Source organism: Drosophila rhopaloa, unplaced genomic scaffold (genome assembly GCF_018152115.1).
Source record: "Drosophila rhopaloa isolate 14029-0021.01 unplaced genomic scaffold, ASM1815211v1 contig_3, whole genome shotgun sequence".
Taxonomy (NCBI): Eukaryota; Metazoa; Arthropoda; class Insecta; order Diptera; family Drosophilidae; genus Drosophila; species Drosophila rhopaloa.
Genome location: NW_025335123.1, coordinates 16,647,423 through 16,673,439, shown reverse-complemented (window position 1 = coordinate 16,673,439; position 26,017 = coordinate 16,647,423). Strand labels below are relative to the sequence as shown.

At 44.2% G+C, this 26,017-nt stretch overlaps 3 protein-coding genes across 3 annotated transcripts; all 3 read left to right on the top strand.

Annotated features, from left to right (window-relative positions):
* The first annotated feature begins 940 nt into the window (after positions 1–940).
* LOC108051125 (lysophosphatidylcholine acyltransferase) lies at positions 941–10,739 on the top strand. Its single transcript, XM_017133105.2, has 8 exons — positions 941–1,431; positions 6,791–6,936; positions 7,000–7,485; positions 7,773–7,910; positions 8,391–8,667; positions 8,746–8,847; positions 8,902–9,043; positions 9,276–10,739. Exons 1-8 carry the CDS (start codon positions 1,231–1,233, stop codon positions 9,380–9,382), a joined length of 1,599 nt encoding a protein of 532 aa, XP_016988594.1. The 5' UTR covers positions 941–1,230; the 3' UTR covers positions 9,383–10,739.
* Positions 5,702–6,601, top strand: LOC108051126 (transmembrane protein 256 homolog). The gene has a single exon (XM_017133106.1). The coding sequence runs from the start codon at positions 5,826–5,828 to the stop codon at positions 6,369–6,371; it is 546 nt and encodes a 181-aa protein (XP_016988595.1). The 5' UTR covers positions 5,702–5,825; the 3' UTR covers positions 6,372–6,601.
* Positions 10,740–10,862: 123 nt separating the features above from the next.
* Positions 10,863–26,001, top strand: LOC108051112 (cubilin homolog). The gene is made up of 15 exons (XM_017133079.1): positions 10,863–11,045; positions 11,108–11,398; positions 11,646–11,829; positions 12,304–13,059; positions 13,390–14,142; positions 14,408–15,100; positions 15,611–17,341; positions 17,407–17,569; positions 17,740–18,101; positions 18,243–18,924; positions 19,058–21,381; positions 21,758–22,243; positions 22,575–24,368; positions 24,869–25,538; positions 25,615–26,001. The coding sequence occupies exons 1-15, from the start codon at positions 10,954–10,956 to the stop codon at positions 25,860–25,862; spliced, it is 11,229 nt and encodes a 3,742-aa protein (XP_016988568.1). The 5' UTR covers positions 10,863–10,953; the 3' UTR covers positions 25,863–26,001.
* Positions 26,002–26,017: the final 16 nt, after the last annotated feature.

Sequence of the window (26,017 nt, the reverse complement as noted above, 5' to 3'; positions counted from 1 at the left end):
AACTTCGCCAAGGTCACCGGCGCGAGGGTATAACAGTTAATGCCGCCCCATCGCCCTCGACAGAGAACTAAGATTGCAAGTGATCATCACATCACAGCAAAAACCCGTTTTATCTTGAGAAACTAACCATAAGACGCAACGGAATAAAACTGGTTGGATCGGTCGGCGTTTGCCAACCGCTGATAAAGCTACATATATTATAGCTAGCCCCTTAGCCTAGACATTTTGTATGTTTACCAACTAGGTGTCTTGCCTTGGAAACGTTTTCGATGAAGATCGTAAAGTTTGATTTTTTTTGGGCGAAAACAAAACACGTTTCGGACACATGAGACGGCGGGGCCGTGAACTGTGGGTCTGCTGCCAGATTAGACCGACTCGTGCCATAAAATTTATTGTGTGGCGCGATGCTGTTTCTGAAAACCAAAAACACGTGAAAGGCAAATAACGGTCAAAGGAGCCGTGGATTTTCAAATTTTAAATTGTTGGCGCGCTTATGGCAGCGTTGCCAAGGTAGAGAAATATTTAACACGGAATAGTAACGGCAATTAAATATGTTGGAAACATATTGACTAGTTATAAATACCTCGTTTGACATTTTTATGAACTTCCCTTATACGTATTTTTATGAACCAAGCAGGTTTGACCGTATAATTCTCTTTTAGAAACGTTATTTTCAATACAAAAATTGAAATATACATATGAGATTATTATCGTGTTGTTAGGTCTTGACTTAATGATTATTATTGTCTATTAATAAGGCTACAATTCTTTAAACGAATAGAATTTCTATCAATACCATCTCAAATCGGCCACCAAAGTTGCCGGATCGGTAGAAAGAAAAGACGGTATTTATTATAGTATTTAACCAGTATCTTTTGGCTGGCCAAGCAGGGCTGCAAAACGCCGAGGGAAAAGTGTTGCAAAATTACGCAGGGAAGAGTTTGCAAAACGCAGTTTGTTGTTGTTCCGCTCGCGAGCGAATCCAATAACTATACTATGGGAATTCAGTTTACGGGATTTTAGTTTATCTATGGCACCGCTTGGTACGCGAATATAAAACCAATTGAAATTAAAAACAAAAAACACTCGAAAATCAGAGCTTGGAAACCAGTCAAGTCCAGTAAAGGCCGAACCATCATTGTTATTATTATTTTTTTTTTAACCGCTGTGCGGGAGTGCGTGGTGTGATTAAAGTGAAAGAAAGAAGTGAATTAAAAAAAAAACGAGGCAATGACAACGTCGACAATTAAGCCAACGGGCGGCGAAGAAGTGCCGCCGGCGGGGGTGGTGGGCGGTGTCGGTGATGTGGGAGTGGCCGCCAGCCTGTCTAAACGCGATTCCGAGGAGGATACGTGGGCCTCCAAGGGTTATAACTACATAAATCCGTTCGTCCATCGCATCGAAATCGACAGTCACATTGAGGTGGCCAAGGTGAGTGAGCCCCCATCTCTGCTCTCCTCCTCCCGCGCCTCCTTCCCTGCTCATCCTACGTCTCTGTTTTTGCTCCTCCCTCTTTCCATCTCCCTCTTTCATTCATGCAAATCGGGCACATGTGCGATCTCCAGGCGCGCATCCAAAGAGGGGCTTATGTTATGGCATTATCTCCCACCCAAAATCATTTTTAATAGTCATAGTAACTATACAAAATAATTAAATTGATTTTCTTAATTTGGGGTAATAGTAACTTAACTTTCCAAAGTATTATTTCACATACGCCCCTGGCGATCTTGACTGGAGAGTAAGAGCAAGAGCGAGAGAGAACTTTCTCTAGCCCCATCGCTCTTCTTAGCATTGCACTTGACATGCATTTGCCGTTACATGGGTCAATGTTCTTCTTCTTTTTCGCATTGTATTTGTTGTTTTTTTTTATTTTTTTGTGCGCTTTTTCCTCTTTTCTTTTACTGGTTCTGTCAACTTCTCTGCCTACGTCAGCGTTTTTTTTTTGCTGGCGGCAGCGAGAATCGTATGATTTTCCTGTTCTCTTTGTTGTTGTTACGCCCCACTAGGACTGTTGTTGTTGTTGCTGCTGCTGCGACGCCGGTTCTTTTGGCATGTGTGCCGTTATTGTTGTTATTATTGGTATTGGCAAAAATCCATGCCTCTCTCTCGCACTCGCAATATCAAATGGTTGTCTTGTTCCGCCTTATTCCCGTTTTCTTTCTTGTATCTACTATGCCTTTTAATGGGTGCTTAAAAGAGATGAGAGGGTATATTGGGGTACAACTTTTATTTAAATATTCTCGACGGAACGGAAGTACGTGTATCTTATCGATACGCACATCTAACAAACTGGAGTACAACAAAATATAGGGGTGTAAACAGAAACATGTTGTAAGCATTTAAAAATTTCAGCAACATAAAGATATTATCACCCCCTTATTTGCGATACAATAATTTATTTATAGGGTATCTTAAAGATACAAATACATATTAAAAACCTAGATATCTAACAAACAAACACGCTACAGGGAATCATAAAGATACAGATAAAGATTAAAAATACGTTTCATTGGTTTGCAGCACCAAATATTCCAAAGATCTAACCAAACCATAAATATCATCAATCTTATATGTTCAAAATATGTTAAACAAACAAGAAGAGAAAAATTAACAGATATAAATGTATCTGATAATAACAATTTCCGATGCACCAAAACCGTGTTTGATCTTCCAATATTTTTAATGTTAATCTGTATAAACGATATCAATTAATTTGGAATTTCAACGGCTGAAGATAGTTTTGAAATGGAATGTGTAATTTGACTGACTCATAAATGTATTGAAATGGTTTCGGTATGATAAGACCAATTTGTTGTTTTTAAAAACAAATTTAAATAAATTATACCGATGACGCAACCCAAAGTAATGACAAATAGAACACTTTCATGGGCTTAATCTTGAAATGAAAGCCCTGTTGTTATTTTTGTTACATTATATTACCGGGTATCTTTATGGTATGTCTTATGTTTTCTTTTCTCTTTCTCAGTTATTTTTGTACAGTTCCCGGTGTTGTCATATAATAAGTCTCGAGTTCCACATTCACGACCCCCTCGAAACCCCATATTATGTATCACTCGATCGATTAACCCGATACTTTAGCGCTAAGCGTCAGGTGTTTTATGGGTTTTAAAAAGCCGGATGATCAGCAAAACGGCTCTAGTTTCTTGCACGTGGGTTAATGGCAGAATTCGCCAGCTGTTAATACATATATACTATACAACGTTCCCACCTTCCCATACTTTCTATATTTTGGTAAAGCTCGCTATTTGCACTTAGCACTAATTGCTGCGAGTGGCAATAACACAATAATAAACAAAAGCAAATACAATGAACAGCACAAGTGTTTCAGCTTGTTTACGGATCAGTGCAGATTTGCCCGGGAAATGGTCTAATTTCGGTTAATAGATGCACCGGAAAAAACGTAATTATGTCAATTTTCAATTACATTTTTGTTTTTACTTTTATAATCATCAACAATTATGTTCTTAAAAAACGTCAATTTGGGTAGGAACTTCTTTTAATCAACAGAAGTGATAATGTTTCCTATCATTTTGACAGTATTTTATATCAATTAAATGAGAGAGTGGGCAAATTTAATTATTAAAAGTCAAAAATATACTTTTTCTATCACTTGTTTGATAAATTGTTTGGCTGATTCACTGAAATTACCCTTAGTGGCGTGTTTCAAATGAGTTGTAGCCATTGGTTAAGGGATTTATCAGGTTTTTCATTTGTTGACGTTGGAAGCTGTATATGTTATGGGTACTATAAATAAATAGAGATTTTTGTGTAAAATGACTAAGAACCCTAAGTTGTTTCCCAAAATACATAAGTAGACTGAGTAAATACTAATATTTGTCTTTCTTGTTAATAGTCGACTATATACTAAAGATAATAAGAAAGGAAATACTTTTATAAAATAAATAGTACTTGAAATGCTCTTAACTTTTATTTAAAGTCTACGTATTTATTTATTCCTAGTAATAACTATCACGTGAGGTAAACAAATACTATATAATCAGTAGGAATTGTTCTATAACCGATCTTAGTGACGCATCCAAGTGGCGCTATCGCTGAGTCAAGTTTCAAAGTCTTGAATAATAAACAATAATTGTTGCAAAACAGCAACAAAATTGATAACTGCAGTGGGGCGTATAAATAGTCAGGCTTGTATGTATATTTAGCTATAGCCTAAGTTGAGAGTCTGAGATCAACTGCACTTATTGAGGCATTGACCCACTAAATAATATGAATAAATATAAAATGAGCTGGCAAAAATGTGGGGTTTTTTTTTGTGTGGTGGTGGGTGGAGGGGTGTATTTTAAAGCGTGCACAAAACAGAAACCCGTTTCGCTTTCATTTCGCTTCCGTCCGAAGTTCAAGGCACTCGACTGGCCCTGACATTGTAGCTGCTTCCCACTTAGTTAGCATGCAGTAACTTTGGCCATATCTCTGTAAACACTTGCGGTCGAAAAAATAATATCAAAGCTCTAAACTAGTTTCCAAAAATGTAATTTTATTTTGTACCACAATCTAATTTTGTTTGTACCTGCATTTTGTACTTATAAGCCTGTTGTTAAACCTATTTTATCAAAATGTTATAAATTTATTTTATTATTAATCATATACGGTCGATATAATGAACATTAAGATTTCCAACTATAATAAATATCCTACCTTTAAACTTCTTATTGATTTTTAAATAATTACGAAATTAATAATTATTGACTAATTGTTTGACTTTCAAAAAATGTTCAATGCCTATTATTTTGCACATAGCTGTATATTTAAATATATAAAAAGCAAGAGCATCTGAAAGAGCTTTTTATAAATAGAGATTATAATAGGGACCTTTGGAATGTTCGAAAAAGTAAAACTCTGATCCGAAACATACCACTGATACCACCAATTCGCTAGAGCTTTATTATTTAATATAGTCAGCTCCAGACATTGGGTGTTTCCATGCTGTTTCTTGGTGCCGATTTCATCAAGAGGGCCGGATCGACAAGCAAAGTTCAGTGCGTATTTTGGCGGGCCTCCACTTGACTGATAAGCATTTGCTATCAGCGATTAACGCCCGGTTATACGCAGATGGCTAATGTAAACATGGAAATGTTTGGGGCCAATTGATTTGTGGGGTCTACATTTATAACCGTCTGCTTTCATGAGTTAATGCGAATATTTTACCATGTCATTATCCTCTTATCCGATAAGGCATACGTGATTAACGTTGCTTTTGTCAGATTGTGATACAATTTTTCGCCCCAAATGGCGCTTTAATAACTATTTACTATTATAATGTTTTATTAAAAATTTAAAACAACGAGTACTGTTACTTATAACCCAAATATTGGGTTTGTTTCTTTTTTAAAATAACCAGAAAACTATTTGATTTGCAAGGGAAAATAATCTAATCGGAATATACTTAATCATCGAAAGAAAGTTTGATACTTTGCTTCGTATTTATTAACGTTTCCTTCCATAAATTAAAACCAGGCTAGACTTTTTTAATTTAAGACTAGAGCTTAACAATTGTCTATCATAAGAAAATGGTCAGATTTTATTAAAGATTTATGAATCTATTTCCACGAATATAATATTTATGCCTTGTTTCTAAAGTCACTATATAAAAATTTCCTACTGTCGCTGTTGTTTTTGATTGAAAAGCTGTCAAGCAATCGATTGTAGTCAAAATCGATGTTTTTGCAGCTCTAGGGATAGATAGTGATTTGATTTATAGAAGCTCCACTGTATTTCACATTTTTGGCCTTGCGTCAAAATTATTGTGGCAGCAGCTAGCGAAGTTTAAGCAAGATAAATACACAATGTCATTGGCCGAGACCCTGGACTATCTCATCCTGGGCAATCCTGTCAGTGAGATGATCATCTCGTCCGCAATCGCCTTTCTGGACAGCCTCGGATTGCAACCGAAGAAGATGCCGGTGGATGACTCCATGCTGGTGTTTCACCCTTCAGCGCATCACTATGTGCGTTCACATAGCTCCCTGTACTGCCTCGCCGGATGCCACTACCATTTCGTGAGGCTGGCCGGGATTGGCGGAGCATCGGCCATCTTCATGGGCGCCTACTGCAAGTACGTCCTGAGGGACATAGATGATGTCAGGGACCAGCTGGACTCGCAGGCGTACGCCGATGTGGCCAATCGCATCCACTTCCTGCACTCCTTCGCCTTGATGGCCATGCCCCTGGCCCACTACCCCTTCCTCACCGGGACACTAATGATCACTGGCACCCTGTTCTTCAGCGGTTCCATGTACTATCGCGCCCTGACGGGCGAGAAATGGATGCAGCCGTATGCCACCATGGGAGGATTCTGCCTGATGGCCGCCTGGCTTACCTTGGTCCTGTAGCACTTACTTGCACGACATGAGGATAATTGTGTATTGCTTATCCAGCGATAGCTCTTGTCACGCCAAGATTAATTTCGTCTAGGCCAATGGTGTGCAGTAAATATAGTCGGTCTTAAAAGTGAACTCTATTAGGCATTTGCATCCGATGGAAGACACTTTTAAGACATATACTTCTATGAGCTGTTGGCCAAATGTAAATCGCTTAAAACAAATAAACAAAATGAAGGTCATCTATCGGGTTTTTGCGTTTTGAGTTTAAATAGAAAATGTCAGCAGCTTTACAGCTTAAGTGGGTTTTATTTATATCATTCGTTCAAGCAATATGTATATTATGGGGGCGGAAAAGCCTCTTCTTTCTTAATACAAAACCAATTGTTCTATTTAAATTTTAAAATTCACAATATTCAATTATTTTGCAGATCTATGTGCTGACAGTTCTCCTGCTGCCCATCCGCGTGGTGGGCTGCGTTCTCTCCCTGATCTCCGCGTGGATGTTCGCCTGCATTGGTCTCTATGGAATGACGCTGGATGATCTCAAGGAGAAGCCCCTTACCGGCTGGCGGAAGTAAGTAGGGCGACTTTATTAGCTGAATTTGTAACTAATTATCATGTATTTTACACTCATCAGACAAATGCAATGCATGACGGCCCGTGGCATGCGAATGGTGTACACCTTCGGATCGTTCCACTACGTGACCATGAAGGGACGAGCGGCGACGCCGAAGGAGGCACCGATCCTGGTGGTGGCGCCGCACTCCTCCTACGTGGACTCCATCCTGGTCGTGGCCAGTGGCCCGCCCTCGATAGTGGCCAAGCGGGAGACGGCGGACATCCCGCTGCTCGGTCGCATCATCAACTATGCCCAGCCCATTTATGTGCAGCGCGAGGATCCCAATTCGCGACAGAACACGATCAAGGATATTGTGGACAGAGCTCGCTCCACGGACGACTGGCCGCAGGTGGTCATCTTTGCCGAGGGCACCTGCACCAATCGCACGGCCCTGATCAAGTTCAAGCCTGGCGCTTTTTATCCGGGTGTGCCCGTGCAACCGGTGCTCTTAAAATACCCAAATAAATATGACACCTTTACATGGACCTGGGATGGACCCGGAGTGTGAGTACAAAAGGGTTTACAAAAAAATAGTCAACAATGAGTATAATAATATAGAACCTGGGATATCTGAAAAGGGAGTTTTAAATAATGATGGACTTACTTGTGATGAAAGGGCTTAGACATTTTGCTTAGACCTATCGTTATAAAGAACTTAGATTTTGTTATGTATATGTATTAAAAATGTAGTAAAAATGTATTTTAGTAAAAATGTATTTTAGTAAAAATATTATTGTGTAATATGAATATATTTGTGTTAAATATTAATGATTTTTATTTATTGCATCCAGGTTACGCCTTCTCTGGCTGACGATGACGCAGTTTTATAACCGGTGCGAGATCGAGTATCTGCCCGTGTACACGCCTTCGGTGGACGAAGTGGCTGATGCCAATCTGTATGCCAACAATGTGCGGGAGGTGATGGCCAAGTAAGTGGGGTAGAAGCTCATTCGAAATTGGATATTTTTGCAAACATATAATTTGTAGAAGTTAAACAGGCCATTTCCTTTATTGTTCCTATTCATAGCAGCATTGTTCTAGTTCATAGTCAACATCAGAGACTTTATTTTGTTTGCTTAAAGAACTACATATTGACAATCAAATATGTATGTATAATTATTCTAGAAATTTTATATGTTTACTTTTATATTTATTATCGGTTAATTTTATTTACAAGCGCAATTCAACAAAAATTATAACATAACATCGAAATATTTTATTTATTTGTTTTTATATAGATATATATATAAATATATACATTAATTTTTATATTTAATATAAAATAGGACTAGTCTCTGGATCATTTTTTATATAGATATATTTAAAAATATATATATTAATTTTTATATTTAATATAAAGTAGGACTAGTCGCTGGATCATTGGCATATAACTTATTTAATCTTTATAGGGCCCTAGGAGTACCCACCTCAGACTATTCCTTCGAGGACGTAATCGTGATGAGCCGGGCCCGCGACATGAAGATTCCCTTCCCCGGCGATATCGTGGAGATCGAGCGGACCATCGAGAAGCTGGGTCTGATTGAGAGCCAGCGGGATGCGGAGCTGTGCAAGGGATTCCTCCGGGTGTCCAACACGGACAGGATGGACATTATTACGTTTGCCGAGCTGCTCAAGGTGGACCTCAAGAACACCGATCTGCACAAGCTGTTTGCTCTGCTCGATCACGTAAGTTTTTGATCAGTGTAATCGAATGCAGCTCTCTCTTTCTAATCGAAATTCGACATATCTTTTTTTTTCTTTTAGCGCCGCATGGGCACAGTGAATTTGAAGAGCTTCCTGCTGTGCTCCCTCTTCTGCAAATTAAAAAACTCAGATCTGTTGACCTTCCTGCGTGCCTTGATCCACGTAATATACTTCAACAAAAATTGTGAATTTATTTAATTTATATTTGTTTTGTAGCTTTATAGCGAATCTAGTCAGCAAATCGATAGGGAGAGCTTTGTACGGTTAATGAGACACGCTGGTGGCAAGCTTAATGAACAAAAGGCCCAGGCGCTCTTCTTTGCGCTGGATACAGACAACCTGGGCTATGTCTCCTTCGGTGGGTATTTTAGTAACTTAGTAGTACCCAGTAACTAAGAAAAAATGCTCACGTTTTTATAATATTATATACCGATATTAAATTTTTTCATTTAAATATGTTGGATATATTTTAAACAATGTTTAAAAAGATCTTAAAAATATCAAAACCAAGTTAAATTTTGAAGTTTATGTGAGGTGTGAACCCTTCAAAGCATCATCCTTTGTTCTAATATGAAATTCATGATCGGCAGATTCCTTTGTGGAGCACACGGAGAAGCAGAAATCAAGCTATAAATTCCTCTACCACAAATCGGAGCACATAAGGCGATCCAAGGCGGTCACAACGCCCACCAATTGAAGAGAAAGCACATTTTTGTGCATTTCACAGGAAATTTAGTGAAGCTGAAAGATGAGGAGTAACCAAGAGAAAAACCCAACCTAAGCAGAAAGTTCAACTGTCGAGTGTATATTTTTAATATTTATTTATCGTGTAACGCGTGTCCTGGCACCCATATATTGTAATTAATATAATTTATATTATTATAACCATAGTTTCTTGTAAACAATGCTCAGAGCACAGAGATCCGGATCTGATTGCGCTAAGCTTTGTTATTATTTATACTCGGACTCAAACGCAAGTCATTTCATCTTTGTGATTTTTATTATACACACTTACGTTATATATACACTTAAATATAAAGCATATATACCCAAGTATGTATCTTATGTAGAGGCAGGCAAAGCAACCATCAAGCCCTTGAATATTTCCTATTTCCATGGCCAAAAATCAAGAGAAACCGCAAAGAATTGTACGGCAATCCGTAGGTATAAGAAATAACAGAAGACCCAGCCAATGAAGCTCTCCTTTGATACGTCTCACAGAACACTACCAAGACCACACAGAACAATGGAACTGCGATCGAAAACGATAAAGACCACCACTAACCAACCAAAACTGAACAACCACCAAGCACACTAAATGAAATCGTATTGACCAACCATCTGTAAACTATTAATGATCAACTAGGAAGATTTATTCCACATCTATATGGTATACAAAACTAAGTCACAGAATTGCTTTCTAAATTCCCCTAATCTCAACTTAATTATTGTTGTACGATCCATTATTTAAGACTTGTTAATCATATGCAATGTACCACACGTGATTGTATCAGATATGGATATTACAATTTGTCCTACCTAGGAATATTTCTAAATAATTTCACGATTGTAAGATTTTTGCTTTGTTCTTGATAACACTTCAGTTCAATGTTTCCTGAAAGCAACTGATCAGTCATTTAGTTATCGAACATTTCTTGTGCATTTGTAACCTACACGCAAACTTATCTAGACTTTAGACCAGCACCTGGCACGGAGAGCAGAGATCTATGTAGAGCACAGCCTGTACTTAAGTCAAACACCTTGGGCACACACTCCCCACACACAGAGTCTGTTCTATATGTTATTGAATTCAAAAGAGAGTCTGCAAGAGGAACGCAGGTCTTTCGAAATTTATTACAATTTCGAAAGGGCAAAAAGGAGGGAAACTCCGTAGTTTTTACATTTTGAGAGAAACTAAACCTAAGCTAAAAGATCTAATTTATGTGCTATTGTAATAGATATTATTAGCGCCCTAAGCCAGCACCGAGAGCAAACCCAAATCGGCTGAGAAATCTGCTCAAAAATATATATATGTGTGTACGATTTTAAAGCCAGCCTTACTATCTATTTTTTTTCGGGAAATGGGTTTAATGGGCGTTTTCTGGATACGCCCCCGGCACCATCCAGAGTTGATCTGAAATGCAGAGATCTCAGGGAGCAGCACAGTCGAACATTGATATCCCAACAGATCGGATCTTATTTTTTTCTAGTGTTTACAGTGTTTTCATTTTTTTTTAGTGGCATTGAATTGTTCTTTAAAGTGACAAAATGAAGGGATCTGCGAGGAGCAGAATCCTCTTGTGTTTGGCGATTCTTTCTATTACGGACAATTGGCCTTGGGTCCACGGTTTTGTCAACTCGTAAGGAAAAAAAACATTGTTTTTAAGCGTAGATTTTACCATTTGATACCGCCCATTTTTAGGCCAAAAATTATAAGCAAAGATGGCAATTTGATTTTTGAGTCTGGAGAAAATCGCAATATAAGTTTTCGACTGCACGGAAATTCGAGGCTTATGATCAACGATGAGTACGATCTGTTGGACGTTTTGATGCCCTCCAATAGTTCCAAGAAGCGATTCGATTTCACGGATGAATTCAGCACCGTGTGGGATAACGTTCATTTAAGAGATTTGCAAAATGATCTGTTGCGTATAAGAAGTGAAGCCTTTGGAGCATCCGGCTTGTCTCATGACCTACGAGTGATTCAGAACAGGTATGTGATAAACCTATTTGCATATCTGAAAACATAATAGTTAGACGTGCAAAAATTAGGATGCAAGTTTTTATGTTTATTTCTAAGTATGCTAAGCAATTATAATTAAGATGTTATGGAAAATGTAATGGTCACTAAGCAGATGAGCTGAGAATATGCTGAACAAGCTTGTTTGACAAATGTTTAAAAAAGTGGTTGACATAATGCATATGCATTTTCCTTTATAATTTGCTCTGTTTTGGAACAGTACTCGCGTATTCAGGGGCCTGATGCAGCGTTTCCGAACGCGACTCAGGGCGGTGGAGACCCGGGCGAATCGGATGAAGACGCAGTTGGAGGCGAACAACTGTGCAAGTGGACCCTGCGAGAACGGAGGCACCTGCTACAACACCTTCTACGGCTTTCGCTGTCAATGCCGGCCGGCCTTTGAGGTGGGTACATATTCATATATTAATTCCCCTTGGTAGCCCACAAAAAGGGGAGTATTAAGGGGCGTCGAAAGTGGTGTCCACTAGAGAACTGCACGAACTATTAAAAAAAGAACGCTGATTACGATTGCATATGATCATAAAATTATTTTGCACACAAAATGTATTCTAATTCGGGTTTGCAATTTAGAACTATCAAGAAACAAACATATGTATATTTAAATGATAATTAACCATTCAGGTTCTATCTATTCAATTTAATACACTCAAGCCTCGAATTATTCAGCACATAAGAAACAGAATCAGAATATGCAAAACGCGATTCCTTAAGACTCTGCTAACCAAACAAGATATATTATTTATAGTTTTTTTAAAATGAAAATATTGCGTGGGCTAGTTGGTATTTGTGCATTCCTGTTTCAATTACATGACATATTAAGTAACATTAAATTCCATTATTATGTTCACCTTTTGTAGGGCACCAAGTGCGATGTGGACGTCAACGAGTGCGCCATGTACGAGGGCACCGATCTGGGCTGCCAGAATGGAGGACAGTGCCAGAATCAGTTTGGTTCCTATAGCTGCCTGTGCCCGCAGGGTTGGCATGGGATGCACTGCACCCAGCGCAAGGCCGATTGTTCGCAGTCGAGTGCCTGGGAAATGTGTGGCCATGGATCCTGCGTTCCGAGCTCGGACGATGCCAGCTATCGGTGCCTCTGTGAACCGGGCTGGAAGACAAATGGACTGACTCCCGTTTGTGCCGAGGACGTGGACGAGTGCAGTGAGACGGCGGCCCATACGCCCTGCTCCACCAAATGCATCAATCTGCCGGGCAGCTTCACCTGCGCCCCCTGTCCCGCCGGCTTGACCGGAAATGGAGTGAGCTGCCGCGATGTGGACGAATGCCAGACGAATAACGGCGGCTGCAGTCTCAGTCCCAAGGTGAATTGCATCAACTCCTACGGATCGCATCAGTGCGGCGAGTGTCCGGTGGGTTGGACGGGCGATGGACGGCAGTGTGTGAGGGATGCGCAGGAATCCAATAGTCAAACGGGCGGACTGTCACCCAGAAGTTGTCCGGCGTCCAACAATCCCTGCTATGCGGGAGCCAGCTGCTTCTTGATTTCCGGCACCGCCTCCTGCAGATGTCCGGTGGGCATGGTTGGATCGGGATACGGTTCGAATGGCTGCGTCAATGGCACGACCACCAATTGCAATGGAAATCCCTGCCTGGTAAGTCTCTTTTTGGACCACCTTTCAACGGAATTAGACAAGATTTTTTTTTTTTTTTTTTTTTACTCTGAGATGTTTGAAAATATATGAATATGAAGTATATATATTTCATATCCATTTTCCCGTCTGTATATTCACATAAACAAGAAACATATTGTTATATATAGTTTTTTTTTTAACACAACAAAATAATCTAAAACTTATGTGTTTTTTCCTAAAACATTATATGTATAGACTAGGCAAGGCTCAGTTATTAGCTTTTTAGTTTCTAAGTTTGGATCATTTTGTTTTTGGTTGTTCTTATAACCCTTACTTCCTGTGCTCCACCAGAACGATGGCGTTTGCTTGGACGCCGGACCCTCAAACTTCACCTGCCTGTGTCCCGCTGGCTTCCGACAGCCGATCTGCCAGCCGTCGCCGAGTCCCTGCGACATACATCCCTGCAAGAACGGAGGACGCTGTCGTCGGACCGGTGACGAAAACGGATTCGTATGCCAGTGCTCGCCGGGCTACAGGGGTCGACGTTGCGAGACGCGATTCAGCTCCTGCAACGGGATGCTGAGTGCTCCCAGTGGCCGACTGAAATATCCGCCGGAGGGCACCGGCTACGAGCACAATGCCCAGTGCGCCTGGGTGATCCGAACCAACGAGTCGCTGGTGGTCAATGTGACATTCAATAGCTTTGACTTGGAGGACGCCACCGAATGCCGTTTCGACTGGCTGCAGATTAACGATGGCCGATCGGCGGCGGCCCAGGTGATTGGACGCTATTGTGGTAGCCATCTGCCACATGGCGGCAATATCATATCCTCCGGTAATATGCTGTATATATGGTTCCGATCCGACAACTCGACGGCCAAGGAGGGATTTGATCTCAGTTGGAACTCGATGGAGCCGCAGTGCGGCGGTCGGTTGGATTTCGAGACCCATGGCACACTTGCCTCGCCGGGATCGCCAGGAAATTATCCAAAGAATCGCGACTGCCAGTGGCAAGTGGTGGCGCCCACCAACAAGCGCATCAAACTGACCTTCTTCAGTCTGCAGCTGGAACAGCATGACAGTTGCAATTTCGATTATGTGCGGGTAAGTGAAATCCCTAGACCTTCGAAACCACCTTTAAATAGTTTCAATTGCCTTTTAAATAAACTTTAAATTACTCAAATTATTAACACATTTATTTTAAATTAAGCAAAGGAAGAATAAATGTAAAAGAAAAAGTATTTAACATAAAAATGATGCCTTAAATAAGAAATTCGTCTTGTTAAAAGTTGAAAATATCTATTAACATGTTGAAAATTTTAAAGATTAATGTTATATCCTGCCAATCTTTAATCTTCTCCCCTTTCAGATTAAGGACACAATTTCCGGGCGCGAGCTGGCCAAGTACTGCACCAGCGGATCACCGTCTCCGCTGCTTTTGCCCACCCACCAGGCTGAGATCCAGTTCCACTCGGATGCGGAGGGCAGCGATTCAGGTTTCCAGCTGCACTATTCTGTGGAGGAGCGGGTGCCCGGCTGCGGTGGCGTTTATACCGACAACGAGGGTACTATTTCCGTATCAACGACGGCCAATTCGGAACCAGGAGGCATTTCCTGCGAGTACGAAATCCATTTGGCCCTGGGCGAACTTATAGCCATTCAGTTTATGCGTCTGGAGATGGGGCCGTCGGACTGTCTGGAATTGCTGGATGTCACAAGGGAGGGCGATAGCTTTCTGCAGGACAAGATCTGCGGGTCATATGGGGCGGTCACCAACCCACCTGCCTTCACCTCGCAGTTTAATCGGGTGAAGATCAAGTTTTATGCCGCTGCTGGTCAATTCGAGCTGCACTACCGCATGGCCTGTGATTTCAAGCTGGACAGTGACCACGGCACGATCACCTCACCCGGATACCCCAATCTGACCAGGAGCGATCGCCTGTGCACCTATACAATTATAACGGATCCGAACACGGTGATCAGCTTGAAGCGGATCGATTTTCAGCTGGGCAGCGACGAGAACGACGACGATAATAAGGACTGTCTGAGCACAAACTTGAGGGTGAGTTCCAAACCCCACATATCCATATCCCTTTTCCCTTTGAACAACTAAATACAACTAAATAATATAATGCAATGGCTTACTGGGTAGAACTCCAAACTCCCAGGAACCACATGAGTTGTAGTATTCCTTTGTTTTTGATGTCCCAATTAGTATATGAGGTAGTAAAAGGAAAAGGGTATTTTTAAATCTTATGATTGGATTCCATATTTTATTTTACGTTTCTATATTTGACTACCCAACTTATTTTGCCTAACATCTTAATATTTATTTTCATACATAATTATGGGTGTCACAGAAATCGGTGATGATTTTCGGTGCACTAGTGTTTTTTTTTTCTCTTCGGTTGGTTAACAAATCATTCCTCAACATAGGAATTCGGTTAAATCAAAAGATATTTCTAGAATGAGTATCACTCCCATAAGCATTATCCCATGCTGAATTGGGTTTTCCATATCCCCCATATCATATGCATCTATCTATCTATTAATTCCCATCTCGTTTTCACAGATCAATGACGGATTAAACCGCCAGGTCTTGGGACCCTACTGCGGCCAGAAGCAGCCGGAGGAGGACTTTGTCAGCACGACCAACCATCTGCAGCTGCTCCTGACCACGGATCCGGATAGCACAGGGCGTGGCTTTAAGTTCGAGTACAGGGCGGTGGCCACTGCAAACGACAAGTGCGGCGGAGTGCACACCCGTTCCGGCGATCACATCCGGCTGCCGGTCAACTCGGATGGCGAGTATGCCGTAGATGCCACCTGCTACTGGGTAATATTGGCGCCGGCCAACAAGGTCATCCGGCTGCACTGGATCAGCTTCAGTATGGAGGACTGTAGGTATGACTATGTGGAGATCTACGACAGCCTGGCTGCCCAGGAGGACGGTGCGAACAGCAAGCCCTTGGCCAAACTCTGCGAAAGGGGTTTGCCGGAGGATCTGGTCAGCCACTCGCGCCAGCTGGTCATCAAGTTCGTCTCGGATAGCAGCGATTCGGAGGGCGGCTTTGAGTTGAGCTACAGTTTCGAGGAACGTGGCCAATGTGGCGGACGCATTATATCCTCCAGCGGCGAACTTACTTCTCCGGATTATCCTGCCAACTATTCGGCCGGCTTGGATTGCGATTGGCATCTGAACGGGGCCATTGGTCAACTGCTGGAGCTACAGCTGGAAATCTTTGATCTGGAAATGTCGCCGAACTGCTCGTCAGATTATCTGGAAATAAGGAATGGCGGTAGTATGAATTCGCCGTTGATTGGACACTTCTGCGGCCGGAACATACCCACGCGGATACCCACCTATACTCACGAGGTGAGGCTTCTGTTCCACACGGATTCGGCGATCAGTGGTCACGGCTTTCGGCTGCGCTGGCGGGGGTTCGCCTTCGGATGCGGTGGTCGCCTTCAGTCCAATGCGGGGTCTTTCACCTCGCCCAGATACCCGAATCCCTACCCAAATAGCGCGCACTGTGAATGGCGGATTAGGACGCATCCGGGATCGGCCATTTCGCTGTATATCGAAGACTTTGAACTGGAGTCCCTGAACAATTGCTTCTACGACAGCGTAAAGATTTTCATCGGAAGTAAGCTTCCCGACCAGAACGCGGACATAACGATTTGCAATCAACTGAATACTCAGGATCCTCTGATCGAGATTGAATCCAATGAAGCCACTGTGGCCTTCGATTCCGATGACTCCTCAACATTCCGAGGATTCCGCATCAGCTTTAAGGCAAATTGCGTGAGGAACCTGACGGCCGTGTCCGGAACCATAGAGAGTCTCAACTTTATGGAACCCTATTGGGAAACCACACCCATAAATTGCAGCTGGACAATTCGTGCCCCCAAGGGCAATCATGTTCGCCTGGAAGTCTCACATTTGGAGCAGCACGAGGAGCATATGCCAAGTGCCCGCACTCCCAGTGGATTGTACATCATTGACGGCAGGAATACCCAGAAGATGGTCAGCCCGGGATCGGTGAATGCCAGCGGGGAAATAGTGACCGTCGTCCACAATGCCAGCAATGTGAACTTCCAGCTCGACTACCGCATCGACGGCTGCTCGAAGGAGCTGCGCGACGAAAGCGGATCCTTCCGGTCGCCCAACAATCCCAACATGTACCCCAATAACTTGGAGTGCTACTGGCTGATAACCGTCCAGAAGGATAGCATCGTCCAGCTAACGATCACCAACTTGGATATCGAGGAGAGCGTCAACTGCACTAAGGATGCGCTGACGGTGAGATTGATGATTGGGGATTTGGGCTAAGAAGAAAAAAGAAAAAACTAATCCAATAATTTTAGGTGTCCAACCATCAATACACAGCGACGATTCACGAACGACATTGTGGCTCCACGGAAAAGTTGGTTCTCACCAGTTCCGGACATAGAATGCACGTGCGCTTCTTCTCTGACGGATCGCATAATGGACGAGGCTTCGTAGCCACCTATCGAACTGTGAAAGCATGTGAGTAAACGATTTTGAAGAGATTAGAATTTAAATTGAAGGCCAATTGCCTATTGCCAATTAATAAAATGCAACAGGGTATTGCAACATACCTTGCATAGCTATTGAATATTTTTTTTTTTTTAATATTAACTTGAAACTTTCTGGTTTCCCTTTTTTACTTTCCTCAGCTTGTGGTGGCAAATTTTCGGCTCGTAGAGGAATGATCCAGTCGCCCAACTACCCTCATGAGTATCCGCTTAACACCCACTGCGAGTGGCAGGTGGAGGTGTCCCCGCATCACAGGATCGTTTTTGAGATCGAGGACCTGGAGCTTGAGATGGGCTTCCAATGCGACTGGGACTATCTGGAAGCCTTTGATCTGGCCGAAGACGACACCGAGGGTCCGAGCCTGTTCAAGGTCTGCGGCGATAGAATACCTTCAAACATGTTGATGTCAACCACCAACTTGGCAGTGGTGCGATTCATCAGCGACTATTCCCTCTCGAGCAAGGGCTTCCAACTTAACTTCCACGAGTCTTGTGGCCAAACGGTAGGGTTTCCAATAATACTTGGCATTGACGAAGCAATTATAGCTAAATTGAATAGTCATTTTTGTTTGTGTATGTAATTAATTTTTTAAAAGAGCCAATTTATAAATGTCTAATACAATTTTCTTTTGATTTTTAAACAGATTACAATCGACGAAACGGACTACGATAACATCGAGATGACTAGACAGTCGCCGCGGAACGAAAGCTGTCTGTGGGTGCTCCAGGCCGAGGACCCCACCAAACGCATCATCTTCACGCCCACCCATGTCAAGCTGCGCGATGATGCCGACAGCCAATATCCCACGGAGGGCGACTGCCTCCCGGTGGGCGTGAAGATCTACGAGGGTACGGAGGCCACCGGAACACCCCGACTCCGATACTGTCGCTCGCATCCAGCGGCATTGATCTCCAATGGCCAGTCGCTGGTCATTAGTGTGCCCCTCCAGTTGGTGGAGGAGTTCGAGGGAAACTACATGACCATGGATACGGCCTGTGGCAGCTTGTATAACTCCTTGTCCGGCCGATTTAGCTCGCCGTATTACCCCGCCTCGTATCCACCAAATATTGAGTGCGTCTGGATTCTGGCAGCCACCCTGGGCAATTCCCTTAGTCTGACCTTGGAGTCAATGGACATGGAGAAGTCGGAGAACTGCAATCGGGATTATCTGGAGGTGCGCGAGGATTCGGAGAGGGGTGAACTCATTGGGGTGTATTGCGGCAATGATGTGCCCGGAGCAATTCACTCGCGAGGTTCCATCTGGATAAAGTTCAAGAGCGACGACGATAATGTGGGCGAGGGATTCTTGGCCTCCTACAACTACGGTGAGTTTATATTATGTCTACCAAGTCCCATCGTGCCATCTATTCTAACTCGGTTTTAAGACACTTTTATTTTTATGACGATGTATTATTTAAATGATGTACTATTTATTGCTTTTGATAACACTGCTTTCAGAGCACCACAACGAGCTGAATGGCACTGACGGCATCATAGAGTCACCGCACTATCCGAGCAAGTTCCAAGATTCAAATCCGTACAGCTGGCGTATCACCGTGGACAAGGAGTACGTGGTGATGATAACAGTGGAGCACCTCAGGGATCTGGATCAGCCGCATTTGCTGATCTACGACGGCTATTCGGACATTGGAGCTCGCATCGCGGTGACGGATTCGAGCGAACCCATCCGTTCCAGCACGAATGTGGTCTACTTCACGGCCAGCCGAGGTCCCTTCAAGCTGAGCTGGGCCCGGCTGTCCAAGGATGAGTTGCGCTCGAACCGCACTGCGGATGAGCAGACGCGTCTGTGTGGCCAGCAGTTGGTCACCATCGGTCGATCGGCCATCGCACTTCATTCGCCGGGCTATCCCAATGGCTACGAAAATGGTCTGAACTGTTCCTGGAAGTTAGTGCCCTCCAATCCGGCCACTCATGCGGTTTTAAAACTCAGCAATATAGATCTAGAGGTGTTTGGCGGGGACAACGAATGCTTGGCGGATTATGTGCAGATCTCGACCAGTAGCGATCTGCAGAACTGGTCGGATGGAAGCAAGCTGTGCACCTTGCCGACGGATCCGAATGCGAGAATCATCCACGGAAATCCCTATCTTCGGGTGAAGTTCATCACCGATAACAGTTTGAATAAGACGGGATTCATGGGCCTTGGGCAAACGATGTGCGGTTCGGAGGTTGTTGCCTCCAAGGGTCAGGTCAACATTACGGAGATTATGCTGGTCGGTGCCCTGCGAAGCCAGGATTGTGTGTGGACTTTGAAGGTGCGGCAGGGGCGAAGGATCAAGATTGATTTCCCCACATTCCAGGTGGATACAAGTGCGTCAGACGAATCGAAGCCCTGTGCTAACTTCCTGATCATACGCAATGGCAACGATGAGGACTCACCCTTTCTGGGCAAAGGTAAATACTGCAAGGGTGACACAATCGATGTCCTGGAAACCACCTCGAATAGGGCCTATGTAAAGTTCCACATGGCGTTGCTACACCGTTTTCAGGTGACCTTCCGCTTTGAGGAAGTGAGTCACGCCTGCTCCGGCCGAATTAAGCTCACCACCGACACGGATCTTAATCTCATCAGCACACCCTTTTACCCCCATCTCCCGCATCCCCATTCCGAGTGCGTGTGGATTGTTCAGGCGCCGCCAGAACACCGAATAATGCTGCACTTCCATGGTGAATTCGATCTGGTCGAAGCCACTGACCTGTCCGAGGGCACCAAGGAATGCCAGCGGGAATACGTACTGGTCAGCGATGGCGCTACAGAATTAAAACCGGAGATCGGACGCTATTGCGGCAGTCGCAAGCCGGACACGGTCTACTCCACTGGCAATCAACTGAGGATCCGCTACTACACGGATGTCACCGAGCCGCACAAGGGCTTCAATGCCAGTTTGCAGTTGGCCCGATGCGGTGGCTCCTACTACAGTCCCACAGGCATCATAGCTTCGCCGCCGCCCAATCTCCTCCAGATCCACAACGATGCCAACCAGCTGAATGAGTGTGTGTACACCGTCGAACTGGAGAAGGGCAGCTCCATTGATTTGCAAAGCACGCATCTAAATATAGCAAAGCTGGCGAACGGCAACTGCTCGGAGCGGTACCATCTGCTCCTGGAGGAGATAAATGACGAAGAGAAAGTCGTGGACACACTAATGGTTTGTGGTGATGATTCTAGACACCTGATGAGCGAGACCAACAAGATAGTGTTTCGATATCGTTTCCTGGACGGCATCCCGGCGGAGAATCAGGGCTTCAGTTTCAGCTATAGCTCGGTGGGTTCCCGCTGTGGCGAGACCATCCGCGCTTCAGTCGGAGTTCTCCAGACCCCCGACTATCCGGTGGGAGTGACACGCGTCATCCACTGCTCTTGGAAACTCGAAGTGCCCAAGGGGAAGAGGGTGCGCCTGGAGATCCTCGACTTTGATGTGGAGGGCGGGAGCCACCGCGCTTTTATGTCGTTCTCCGGTCGACTTCTCGTGGCCAACGATCACCATATGCAGTCCATCTTGGGGCGCTACTCCAGCAATCCGCCCGCGTCGGTGGTATCCTCCGACAATACGATGGGCATCGATGTCTTACTCCTGCCCTTTAGACGGAGTCGTGGGGCCAAGCTGCGATTCACTGCCTTCGGCTTCAGTGCGTGCCAGCAATTTGCCTTCGAACAGGATGTGATAAGGGAAATAGGATTCCAGCGACTCAATATCAGCAGTCCCACTCACTGCAGCTACAATTTGAAACCGGAGGAAAACAGCACCATCCTGATTCAGGTAATTTACGCGATTAATAAGATACAGTTCAAAAAATGTTATGATTATAAATTTTTGTTCACTTTGCTTGTCAGCTCATTATTTTACGCTTTCTGTCATTCACTTGATTTTGCCCCTTGTTTAATGGGTGTCTTATTCATTTGATTGATCAGTATTTTTGAATCATGATTTGTTTGTCAACTGTCTTCTCAACGTTGGGTTGGAAAGTTGAGAACAAAACAATTGGAAAATAATAATCACTTGTTAGTCAGTTGTAAAAGAGGAGTGAATTTACTGAAAAGTGTTCACTCAAGTGAGCAAATGAACAAATGAACAAACGATCAGGTGAACAGGGTATCAGCCCACTAGAAAATGATAAATTGATTGTTCCTTTCAGGTGAAACAGTTCAATACCACCGTCAGGATGATGAATAGTGTAACCTGCAGCACGTACTCGCCGCTCAAATTCTTCCGCGTGGACGACGAGAAGGCTCTACTAGAGCGATTTCTCTGCGACTACAACGCCCACAGTCCTGGCAAGATGCCGCCATCCATTCGGGTGCCCTTCCCCATCAAACTGACGGTCTCGGCCAACGGTCGCAATTTGATGACCAATCTCGTGCTGGGCTACAGCATGCAGCCCTGCGGCGGCGCCTTCATCCTGGAACCGGGCGATAATATGACAGTGCGACAGCCATCGGGAATGGAGGCGATTAGGGATGCCATCGATTGTGCCTGGGCCATTGGACCCTATACGGATCCCAGCGGCGAGGACGAGGTGCCTCAGGACATCCAGCTGGAGCTGTCGGTGCAGGTCAACCTGCCCACTCCGCCTGCGACTGTAGGATACACGGCTTCCCCCTGTGAGGATCACTACCTCAAGGTAAAGTTGTTTTTTTTTATTTTGGCAAACATTATACTAATACTTGTATAACTACGGTAAAAGAGTTGCAAGCTCAATTCCCACTGCTACCCTTAAACAATTTTTTTTTCTGATATTTGATATTATAAAATCAGAATGTTTTATTTAATTTTTTGGTTTTATAATATGAATTTTAAAAATATTTATTTGGCATTATATGAGATTTTTATGTTATGTTATTTTGTAATATCTGATTGACAAATATTATTTTGATATTATTATAAAATATTATTATAATAATATTAGATTGATAAACATCGCTTTAATCCGCTATAAACTCGTTTCTGTGCAGGTGTACAATGGACCCGATCAGAACTCACCGTTGCTGGGACTCTACTGCAACCAGTCAACCGATTCGAACCTGGTGGTCGAGCGCGGTCTCTTCCTGGAATACCACTCGAATGCCTTCTCCCCGAATGCCACCTTCAATGTTTCTATCAAGTACGGGTCGGGATGTGGTGGCAAGCTGACCCATCCGTATCGGGCCATCGACTTCAGTGAGCAGTACAAGAACAATGTGGAGTGCATCTGGGAGGTGGAGACAGCGACAGGCTACCACATCGGTCTCACTTTCCAGGGTCGCTTCTACATCGAGGACAGCCCCGGCTGCACCAAGGACTATCTGCTCGTCCAGCAGCGCAATGAATCGGCTGGCAACTGGACCGATCTCCAGAGGATTTGCGGTCGTACTCCACCGGAGATGATCAACACGACAGCTCCGTATTTGCGCCTGATCTTCCGATCCGATGCCGATGTGGTGGGCGATGGCTTTTTGGCCAAGCTGGAGAGGAATTGCGGTGGTCTGCTATATGCCGACGAAGAGGATCAGCAGCTGTTCAGTCCGGGTTACCCGTTGAGCTATGAGAAATATCTGGAATGCAACTGGACTATAGTGCCCAGGAATCCCTCAATGGGCGGTGTCCTGGCCACTTTTATAGATTTCGACCTTGAGAAGTCGCCCGTTCCCAGTTGCAGCTTCGACAATGTGACTGTGACCACCAAGGATAAGGGCGAAAATGCCGAACAGGCCATTCTCTGTGGCGTGAAGTATAACCACAACTATCGGGCCAAGGAATCCATAAATATCCTGTTCCAAACAGACGCCTCCCACAGCGGTCGGGGATTCCATTTGAAGTATACCAGCCGCCTTTGTGGCGGTATTATCTCCCAAGCTTCAGAGATCACATCACCTAGACAGCATGCGGATAACACCCTGCCACCAAGTAGTGATTGCTATTGGAACCTGACCGCACCCGCGGGTCACAAGATCACCATTAAGTTCGAGCTCCTCGACTTCGAGAGGCACACCGATTGCGCCTACGACGGCGTTGAGGTCTTCTCCGGATCGATTCCCGACGTACGGCAGAGGCGCGGACGATTCTGCGGTCACATCAACGAGGACCTACCGATAATCAGTATTCCCCAGGATCGGGGCATCATTCACAGCTACTCGGATGACCGAGATCCGTCGAGGGGATTCAGCGCCGTGGTTCGATTTATGCCAAACTGCGACGAACAGATCTCGCTGAACGGATCCTCGCGATATGTGTACCGCAAGTTCAACAACGCCGACGGCTATGAACACAATCTCGACTGCCATATCGTTTTCCGGGTGAACTCGGATCAGCAGATCAGTGTACAGTTCCAGAACTTCCATGTGGAACTGTCGAATGGGTGCATCAAGGATTATGTGGAATTGCGGGATGGCGCGGGACCCTTTGCCGATAGCATCGGTCGTTTCTGCGGCCAGGATCAGCCACCCACCTTGATCACAACCAGGCACACGCTATTCCTGCGCTTCTTCACCGATGACCAGGTGAATGACTCAGGTTTCGAGGTGATCATCAATGCCGTTCCCCGTATCTGCGGCAGCTCGAGCATCAAGTTGAGCGGGGATGGACTCAAGCAGGTCACCATCAACACTCCTGCGAGAACGCCGGGCGGAAACTACGGCAATGGAGTGTCCTGCTTCTGGCAAATCGAGGGCGATGTGCCCTTGAGTGTGCGCTTCGTAAACTTCGATCTCCATGAACCCGATGCCAACGAACGCTGTGTGGAAGACTACCTCAAGATTTACAATGGCGAGGTGAGGATCCGTTCAAAATCTAAGCCCATAACTTTTCGTACAGAAGTCCGATTTCAAATTTACTTCTAAATGATTCTGATTTTATTCTACAAAAATCTGTGCTTAAATCTTGGTTTGTATTTTTGGGCCAGTGTTTCGTCATTCTTAACGATGTTTCAAAATTTTCGAAAAATGGGTTTGCGGAAAAGTGCCAAAAAACTGCACTTCTCAGCTCATAACTTTTCTTAGAGACATCCGATTTCAAAGTGGTTTACCATTCAAAGTTTGTGTTTTAATTCTGTAAGCATCTGCATTCAAAGATTTAGATAATATTTTGATCGATTTTATGACATTTTGATGAATGCTACCCATGTTTAACATACATAAGTGTTTATTTCTCTACAATTGTGTTTTTATTAACGTTATTTTGTAATGATAATTCTGGACTAAGTTACTTCTCATTGAACTGCTTTTTAAAAGATAAATGACCACAAATGCTTCCCATTTCTATCACTTTTCAGGACGCCCAGCTGGTGGAAGAGGGCAACGACCTAATCATCAATGGCCAGGTGCACGGTAACGACTTCATCAAGCAGATCCCGGAGCACGTGTACTGCGGCAAACTGAAGCCGGACACCTATTACGCGAATGCGAACAAGGTGTTCCTGAAGTTCCAGTCGAAGGCCTTGGAGCAGCGAGCGGGATTCGAGCTGCAGGTCTCGCTGACCTCCAACGCCGAGCGCCACTACGGGGGGCTGCAGGGTAGAGTGCGTCTAATGCAGACCACCGATTGCGACATCATGATCCGGGCACCGCCCAATCACACCTTGAGTCTGTACTACAACGAAGTGGTTTTCGCCACCTACGACTGCGAGGTGGAGAGCATGGAGGTCTTCGACAGGACCAATCGATCCCTGCAGCACGTCTGCTCCTTTGTGGATGCGGGCAAGAGTCTGTTCAGCGATGTGGATGAGCTGCGGCTGCACATGAGGACGGGCTCGTATCTGACCACGCTGGATCTCACCTATCTGGCCAGTCCCGTGGGGAAGGGACCCGGATGCGGCGGACATTTCTACAACACTAATGGCATCTTCTCCAATCCCTTCTATCCGGCCAATGTGCGCAATAACTCCGAGTGCCAGTGGACCATCCAAGTGCCCAGCAACAATAAAGTACTGCTCAGCTTTGAGGGTGAGTTGGAAAAGTGACTACTTAAACAGCCTGAAACAAGTGTATTTATTTTGCATATTTTTCGTTTCCGGTTCAGTTTTCAATCTGGGTTCGAGGAGCACCTGTCACACGGACTATCTGACTATCGTGGAACCGAATGACGGTGAACCTGACGTGGAGGTGCGCCGCTTCTGTGGTGAGGACAACCCCAAGTTCTATAAGAGCCTACGCAGTCGAGTTGAGGTCCGCTTCCACAAAACGGTCAACTACGATGGCGTCGGCTGGGTGATTCGTTTCTCCGGGGTCTACGCCGACTACAAAGTACCCGCGTACTTGATTTTTTAAATGAAACTCTACTTTGTATGGCAATGAACGTATCTAAATCAAATTAATGTTTTTCAGGCCTCAAAAGCTTTTAAGGTGTAGATTTAATTAAGCATTTGGTTATTGAAGAAAATAAATAAAAATTCCTTTAACGCCTTAACCCTTTTTTAAAATAG

Coding starts and splice junctions, on each gene's coding strand:
- LOC108051125 (XM_017133105.2), top strand. CDS start 1,231: ATGACAACGTCGACAATTAAGCCAACGGGCGGCGAAGAAGTGCCGCCG. Junction 6,937..6,999: donor CCCCTTACCGGCTGGCGGAA/GTAAGTAGGGCG, acceptor TACACTCATCAG/ACAAATGCAATGCATGACGG. Junction 9,044..9,275: donor CCTGGGCTATGTCTCCTTCG/GTGGGTATTTTA, acceptor CATGATCGGCAG/ATTCCTTTGTGGAGCACACG.
- LOC108051126 (XM_017133106.1), top strand. CDS start 5,826: ATGTCATTGGCCGAGACCCTGGACTATCTCATCCTGGGCAATCCTGTC.
- LOC108051112 (XM_017133079.1), top strand. CDS start 10,954: ATGAAGGGATCTGCGAGGAGCAGAATCCTCTTGTGTTTGGCGATTCTT. Junction 15,101..15,610: donor GTCTGAGCACAAACTTGAGG/GTGAGTTCCAAA, acceptor TCGTTTTCACAG/ATCAATGACGGATTAAACCG. Junction 25,539..25,614: donor AGTACTGCTCAGCTTTGAGG/GTGAGTTGGAAA, acceptor TTTCCGGTTCAG/TTTTCAATCTGGGTTCGAGG.